Source organism: Raphanus sativus, chromosome 5 (genome assembly GCF_000801105.2).
Source record: "Raphanus sativus cultivar WK10039 chromosome 5, ASM80110v3, whole genome shotgun sequence".
In the NCBI taxonomy this organism is placed as follows: Eukaryota; Viridiplantae; Streptophyta; class Magnoliopsida; order Brassicales; family Brassicaceae; genus Raphanus; species Raphanus sativus.
The window spans coordinates 16,634,341-16,642,904 of record NC_079515.1 but is presented as its reverse complement, the minus strand read 5'-3'; the positions used below and the strand labels follow the sequence as shown (position 1 = coordinate 16,642,904).

The 8,564-nt window shown below is 38.0% G+C and overlaps 1 protein-coding gene across 1 annotated transcript; it reads right to left on the bottom strand.

The window, feature by feature from the left end:
• Positions 1 to 240: 240 nt before the first annotated feature.
• On the bottom strand, positions 241 to 1,488 carry LOC108858321 (uncharacterized). The gene has a single exon (XM_018632271.1). The coding sequence runs from the start codon at positions 1,486 to 1,488 to the stop codon at positions 241 to 243; it is 1,248 nt and encodes a 415-aa protein (XP_018487773.1).
• Positions 1,489 to 8,564: the final 7,076 nt, after the last annotated feature.

Sequence of the window (8,564 nt, the reverse complement as noted above, 5' to 3'; positions counted from 1 at the left end):
ACAATACTTCCACAATGTAACTACTTTTCCACATTACAGCTAATCCTCCGCTTAGACCAATATGATCAACCGTAATACATTCATCATAACCCAAACTCGACTTTAGATTCTCTATGTAACTTGATTTTTGTTTCGTCTCCATAAGGAACAAAAGGTCAGGAAAATGCACCCAGCGCATCTCCCTTAACTGTTGAACTGTCTCCGAGCTACCAGTTCCTTGACAGTTCCAGCTCAAGATACTCATTGGGATGGCAGCGGCTTCAAATCGGAAGCCACCGTAGAGTTTTGGGTTTTGGTAGATTTGTTTGCAGATGAATTCGTAGGGTTATCTGCCTTTTTCTTTCCTAACGTGTCTGTAACAGAAGCCTCAATGTCCTCGCCTGAGAAGCTGTTCACCTTTGTGTTAACCCTGGTTCTTCTTACCCAAGCAGGAGGACGTCTCCTATCCCTTTTCCTGGACCTCAAGGTTCCGGTAGAAACAGATGGGGCGTGTACACCCTGACTGAAAACCGTTGAACCTTGGATCAAGAGTGCAGGGGAGCTGTTATGCTCAACCGAATTTTCTGACTCGTAGTCAACAGTTGTTTGATCCTCCAGGAGGGGGCAGGCTGGGGCCTTACCCAATCTAGAGTGTACTGAAGACTCTTTCTGTTGACTATGATAGTTGAAGACATGTCCTTTCTCCTTGTTGACATCGTGCGAGATTCTAAGCATGACATCTTGAACTTTCGGAGTGGCTTCAATTGATTGTCTCACACGCAAGATCCTAGCTCTTCGTTCCGTATCATCTGAGTGAGACACGTATTGCAGAGCCATGCGTTGATCTTCTTCCGATAGTTCCGGGAATAAAAGAGGGAAACCAGGTGGGCCATGCACCCGATTCTCCTCTGTTCTTGGAGCAGAGTTGCCTTCCAATAAAGGTTCGGTGACAGGAGCTGGAGGCTTGCTAGGACCTGCAGCCTGAAACTTCTTCTTGGAATAGGGGCAACGAGCTTTTTCATGGGTCAAGCGAAAGCACGAGTAGCAACGCTTATGGATCTTTTCATACTCGTAGGTGATCACCGTGATCTCACCAGAAGGAAGATGGAGGTTCTTTGCCTCAAAAGCAGGGTCCTCAACCTTAAGAGTAACTTTGGCTCGGATGTAGTCAGTAGTCTGAGACACTTTAGGATCGTAGGCTATCTCTTCTACATGACCAATCTTCTTGGCAAGCATGTACATAGTGCCTGAAGTGTAGTGTTCCACCGAAATATTCCTGATGCGGATCCATACTTCCAGAGAGGTGAGGAAATCTCGCGGTGGAGAGGGGCACCAACGTTCCAGTAGCAGAGTCCAGTGGTTGTAGGACCATGGACGATACTTGAGGACCGTGAGAAGGTCTTCTTCCCTCTGGAATATGAACTGAAACCTATCTTGAGGCAGGGCAATTCCACGAACTCTACCCCAGAGACGCCATGCGGTAGGCATGTAGTTTATCATTCTCGCCATGATTTGACAGTCTGGATTCAAGAGACGCCCCATCAAGCTGTTTTCGTTGGCATCAAAAACATGAAACTGAGGCTCGTCGGGAAGAATGATCGGGTCGTCATCCACAATTTACATAGCACCTATTGCCTTGTGGAGATTTTCAGCCATCTTCTTTGGAAAAGGTAGATTCCGGCGAAGTTGCGATTTGAGAGAAAGTAAGTCCACCACCGCGATAGAAAACTTGCAGTAAAAGCAGCAATAATCACTGAAGAATAGTTTAATTCTTATTGAAAACTATTCAATATTATTATATCTTATTTTACATCACTTATAACTGTTTACAATCATATGATTTTAATTTTTCACTTGTCAAATTTTTTTTTATAAATTAATAAATTATTTCTAAGATCAACTCGTCCAGACGACGAACTTGGAAGTCGTTTGGACGACTAACTTGGAAGTCGTCTGGACGACTAACCCTGAAGTCGTCTGGACGACTAACTTGGAAGTCGTCTAGACGACTTGGAGCTAAACGATTTTGGTGGGGCTATATTCGTAAAAATGACATATGTTTTTTTTTTTTGGTCACAAGGAACTGATCTGTAATTTCATAAGGCTTTTAGGTTAGTTTTGCATTTGATTCAAGTTTGAGTTTAGGTTTGTGTTTAAAAAGATGTTTTGGGTCATCTTTGGGAAAAGACCCTGGACCGAATCAGGTTAACGATATTCAAAAGACCTGGATCGAATCAGGTTATATGACTATTTTTGTTACAAATATCCGAATCCGTTTTAGATACATTGGTTTAGATATTTTTAAGTTCCTATACATCATAACCGAATTCATCCAGATCCAGAATAACCCAACTCAAAATCTACACATAAATTTATAATATTCAAGTGGGACTTGGTTTCAAAACAAAAAAAAATGATACCCGAAAAGAACAATTATGTACATTGAGCTCACACATACATGGGGCGATACGTAAAAACGCTTTTATCTCATTCATCTTTGTAGTTTACTTTCTCCAATAGTTTTTATTGTATCATACCTAATGTATGAATGTTTTGGTGATAATGAAAATACAAAGCAGTTAATTAACACATCATTCACAAATCATAATGACTATACCTCTTCAACAAGTTTAGGCATTATGACGAGCCTTATACTTTACTTCGAATTGTTGATAAGTTCCATATCACCAGAATCATTTTTGATATATTTCGAATTACGAATAAGAAGCATATGTTCTCAGAGGTCCGGTCCATTTAAAGAATACTTTTCAGGGAGGGTGAACAAATGCAAATGACAAGGAGACCAAAACTGGAGACTTCCTGAATCAGATCCGAACATCAGTCAGCCTTAGAGGAAAAAGTATCTATTGATTCTTGATGTGTTATATCATCTTTAACAACATTCTCGGTTTCTTACATAGCATAAAAACATCAATTCAACTTGACACACGTGGTTTCCATAACGATTACCCTAGTGCCACAAAGGCTAAAATCATCTAGATTTTGGAGAATCGCAAACTATATACGTTATATCCTTTAATCTTCCTAATTTTATCCAAAGTTTATCTAATATTTTCTTAAGTTCCCAACTCTTCTCTCTAATTTAGTCTATACGCGGAAACCGTAACTTACGGAGAGACAACCTATATTGGAAAGTATTGTAATTTGACCTAGTTAAAAAAAATTCATTCTCATTACCCTACCAAAATTCTATCTACCCCACTTTTTTTTTATATTTCCTTCTCTTTATTACCTTCAAGTATTTTATTATTATTTTTTCTCAGCGGTTTCCACTCCACGTTCCACGCGCTTTCTGTTTTTTTTAAATTAATTGCCGCTTCCCTTCTCTTTATAAAGTCAACCTTAAATCCAACCACCTAACAGCCAACCCCACATCAACCCACCACTCTCCTTCCAACAGCTATCCCTCCTGTCTCCTTTCTCCCATCATGTTTCTCTTTTCCCCAACTACCATCGAACTTCTTCTCCCCTTCCACTTGAGATTGGCGATTTTGAAGCTTTTTTGATGTAAAATCATGCGTTTTTTTTTTACGAAATTTTCATAATAATATTCTACTTATGTTCTATGTATTATGTGTAACGAAAAATGAAAGTATTGCTGTAAACTTCGTGAAAGTTTTCAAAGAAAAATGAAAATATTAGATTTCAAAAAAATCTGTATTTTTCTCAATTTTTAACACAGTTTTAAAAGAAAAAAACATGAAATTTCTGTTAGACGATAATCTGGGTAATGTAACACGTTATTAGTTGATTAAAAGAACTTAAAAAGATGAAAAACTAAAGTTTTAGGTAAAAATGGAAGTTTTAGGTATTTTGTTATGAAAATGGATGCTTAGGGGCGATTTTGTATATTTGTTCTTGTTTACCTCTGTTTTAAAGCAAAATAATGCATTATAGTAGTAGTAAACGGTACTGTGGGTTGTATAACACCCTTTTGGTCAGTTAAAAGTGTTAAATAGACAAAAGCAAAAATTTATAAGAACTACTGGAACTACTGGAACTACTGCACTACAAGAAAACAGATATTTAACGATGACCAATTTCTTCGTTAATTCCTCGTAAAAGGAAGTTTACGAAGAATTAACGAGGAAATGGGTTTCGTCGTTTATCATCCATCGTAACACACATTTCGTCGCCATTTCCTCGTAAAGTAGCGATTCAACCATTTTCTCGTAAAGACGAAGTAAAGATTTCGTCGTAAGTTCCTCGCCGCATTTCCTCGTAAAATCCTTGCGAGTTTTCCTCGTAGAAACCACGCGATGCATTCGTCGTTACTTACACGTAATTTCCTTGAAAAGAAATCCTCGTAAATTTGATGTAACTTCCTTGAAATATATTCCTCGTAAACTCCACGTAGATTCCTTGAAAAACTTTCCTCGTAAATACCTCGTAAAATATTCCTCGTAAATTCCTCGGTTAGCTTTCGGCCTAAATAACTCGTATAATGCGAATTTTCGAATTAATAAATAATATTGATAAATTTAATAATTATTAATTTAATTTAGTAAAAATATTTAAATATTTGTGGTTTATAAATAAATTTTAAATAAAATTCAAATGCAGCAAAATATTTTATATATAAATAAGTTTTGGATTTTATAATACATAAACCGAAAAAAAACTAAGGCCCGTTCATCGCCTCGTAGAATTCCTCGCTCCTCCTCGTAACATCCTCCTCGTCATGTGTGCCCGATGACTCGCCTGGAATGGGATTTTGTTGTTTCATGTTCCTCAACAAAGTTTCCCATTCCGGATTTGTGGCCGCTATAACGTCGATGAAGGCCTCGAGTCCACTCACACGGAACCGCTGGCACCTGAAGAAGAACATGGCGGGTCTAACTGACTACCAGGCTCACCAAACATGTCTCTGTAGTGAGCAGTAAGCATGTTCTTGCGAACCTGCAAAAATATATTTTTTGAGTTTATGATCATCAATAATAAAAAATCTATCATCAATAATTAAAAAATCTATCTAACGAACATAAATTCCGTTAACCTATCTAAATTCCCTAAACTAACCACCTAATATACTAAACTAATTATGGGGAGCGAGGAAATTACCATTTCGAAGGAGAGAGGAATGGGAGAGGAGTTGGAGAGGAAATGGGGAGGAATTGGAGAGGAAGTTGGGACGAATGGAGAGTGTGAGGTTTGGGTTGTATATATAACTTATGAAGGAGTCGCAATTTCCTTGTAGCTTTACGAGGAATTAAAGAGGTCCGTCTTTTATTTCCTCGTAAAATCCTCGTAAACTTACGAAGAAATTGCGAGGCCCGTCCCAAATCCAACGACGAATAAGCGAGGCCCGTCTTTCTGGTCCTCGTAAATGCCTCGTAAATTACGAGTTATTAACGAGGTAAATTTCTAAACCTCTAAAATCAGAAACCCGAAACCCCAAACCCCAAACCCTAAACCCCATCTTTCTTATATTCTACTTCATATATTACAAACATATCTTCCTTTTAACCTCAATATCTTCTTAACATTTCAAAACTCAAAATTTAAAACCACAATTCTGTAACTTCTAATATCAATCTCTTCTTTCTAATATAAACTTATACAAAATCAAATTATTTATTTTGCAACAAAAATATAATCTTTTGAAGATTTGAAAATATAATCTTTTGAAAATTATAAAATTATTAATGGGGTTTGGAGTTTGGCATTTAGACAAAATAGAAGAAAGATGGGGTTTGGGATTTAGGGTTTAGGGATTTAGACAAAATATCTCGTTAAAACCTCGTAAACCCACGAGAAAATTACGAGGAAATAAAAGACGGGCCTCGGTAATTCCACGTAAGCTTACGTGGCCTTTACGACGATTTCGTCTTACGTAGAATTAACGAGGCTCGCATTTTTCTTTTATTTCGTCGTTATTTCCTCGTTAACTACGAGGAATTAACAAGGTATGCTTTCTAAACGCCTAAAATCTAAAACCCCAAACCAAAAAAACCATCTTTCTTATCTTCTACTCTTCATTCCAAACCTCAAACCTCAATATTGGTGTGTTTAAAATGAAGTTGAACTTCCATATTTATAGAAAATTTTCGAATCTGGTAGTTGAAGTTTTGCGAATTTACGAGGAATAGGTAGGTAGCAAAAAAAAACGTGCTTTAGTATTCCTCGTTAAAATCACGTAAAACATTTCCTCGTAAAGAAGACGCGAATTTACGTTGTGTTTACGAGGAAACTCTATTTCCTCATTTCCTCGTAAAGATGATGCAAGCTTTACGTGGTTTTAACGAGGAAAGATAATTTCCTCGTTAAAACCACATAACTTTACGTTATTTTAACGAGGAGATATTTTCTTCGTTACTTTACGAGGAAATAACGACATTTTATTCTTTCTTTGTAATTTCCTCGTAAAGTCGACGTAATTTTATGAGGATTTTATTTCCTCGTTAATTTTCCTCGCCAAAGTGTTGTTTTCTTGTAGTGCTGGTACTACTAAAGTGAAACGTGTATTACTTGTATTACTGGAACGACTATGTACCAAAGATCTTGGACAACTTAGATTCTTTAAATGGTTACTAATCATAATTTTATTTCTTTTCAGGGAATTATATGGCTTCTTCTATAACAATCATATGTTTTGACTATGGAGGAAGTTACATCAAGGATGGGGCTGAGATAAAGTGGATCTTGGGAGAAGATCAAATTCACACTCTAGTGATGAAAACATCTGTGGAAGAGGTTACATATTCTGAATTGGTCGAGTGTATATGCAGAAAGATTAAGGCAAATGGAGATGGGATGGTGAAGATTAGTTACTTTCTATTGGTATTGTATTCCAACAAGAAATCATATATTTGGAGTGATGAAGACGTTTTGGGTTATCTCATGCAAGTAAATCATGATAAATGTAGAAGCGTTTTACATGTGGAGATCAGCAGTGACATGGATGATACATATGGTGGTCTGCCGCTTTCAGGAGATCATGAAACTGATGAAAGCTATGTTGGTTTTTCTGATGGAGAGGATACTGATACCGAGGAAGATGAGACTGATGAAGATGAGTCTGAGGAAGATGAGACTGAGCAAGATGGAGATGAGCAAGATGGAGATGAGCAAGATGGAGATGAGCAAGATGGAACAGATCATGATCATGAGATGAATGGCATGGTCACGCTTTACACAGCTGAACAACACGAAGACTTTGAGTTGCATGAGAATTTAGAGCACGGGTATGAAGGAACAGAAGTCGGAATGGAAGTTGAAGCTGCAAGAACGGGAGTTGAAGCCACAACAGTAGTAGAAGAAGAATGGGATGATGGTCTCGATTTGGTTAAGGGTCAAGAATTCAGAACTAAGACAACCATGCAAGTTCTAGTTCAGAGGGGTACGCATAAGAATGGTTTTGAGTATGACACATTTAAGTCCGATACTGGAAGATTTGTGGTAAGATGTCGAGGAGCCAAAGAAGGTTGCAAGTGGTATTTGCGTGTAGCAAAGCTTAAGAATTCAGATCTTTGGACGGCTAGAACTTACATCAAGTCTCATACATGCTCAGTGGTAATTACAAGTACCCTTAGAAATAGAATATCCCGGTAGATAAGACACACCAACACCAGCTGATTTGATCAGTATGGTTACACACAAGGTTGGTGTTGATGTATCATATGCCACAGCATGGAGAAGAAAAAGGATCGCTGCTAATGAAGTGCGAGGTACTCCGGAAGAGAGTTTTTCTTTGATACACTCCTATATGCACATGCTTAAGTTGAAGAATCCTAACTGGGTAAGTTATGTTGAAGTGGATGCGGCAAAAAGATTTAAGTATCTATTTTTCGAATTTGGAGCTTCCATAGAAGGGTTCGTAGCGATGAGGAAAGTTATCATTGTGGATGGAACACATCTTAAGCATGTTTATGGTGGAGTTCTGCTTGTTGCGACGGCTCAAGATTGTGATCGTTACCATTACCCTATTGCATTTGGTGCAGTTGATGGTGAGAAAGATGAAAGTTGTATGTGTTTATGAATAATTTAAGGTCAGTGATATCAGATGTAGACGGATTGGTGTTTCTTTCGGATAGAAATGCGAGCTTGATGAAGTCAATACGTGAGGTGTTCCCAACGGCCGCACATGGGTATTGTGTCTGGCATTTGTCTCAAAATGTCAAAGGACATGTATTCAACAACAGAAACGTTTGTGCAATTAAGTTTAGAGAATGCGCATATGCTTATACAGTGGCTGAGTTCGATGTTCTCTATGCTGCTTTTTCCAGAAAGTATCCTTCTGCTGCCGAGTATCTGGAAAAGAGTGTTGAAGTGGGAAAATGGGCAAGATGTTACTTTGAAGGAGTATAATTTTGACACAACCAGTGCAGCAGAATCTATCAATGGTGTTCTTCGGGAAGCGAGGAAATACTTCATGCTACCGATGATTGATGTTATCATTAAGAAAATGGCTGAATGGTTTAACAAACATAGGAAGAAGGCAGCCCAAATACCAGCCACGAAGAAGCTTGTGCCTACAGTAGAAACCCAGTTGTCCAAAAGATGTTTGGAAGCGAGGTGTTTAGATGTGGTTGAGATAAACAGCTTTCACCGTGAGTACAATGTCA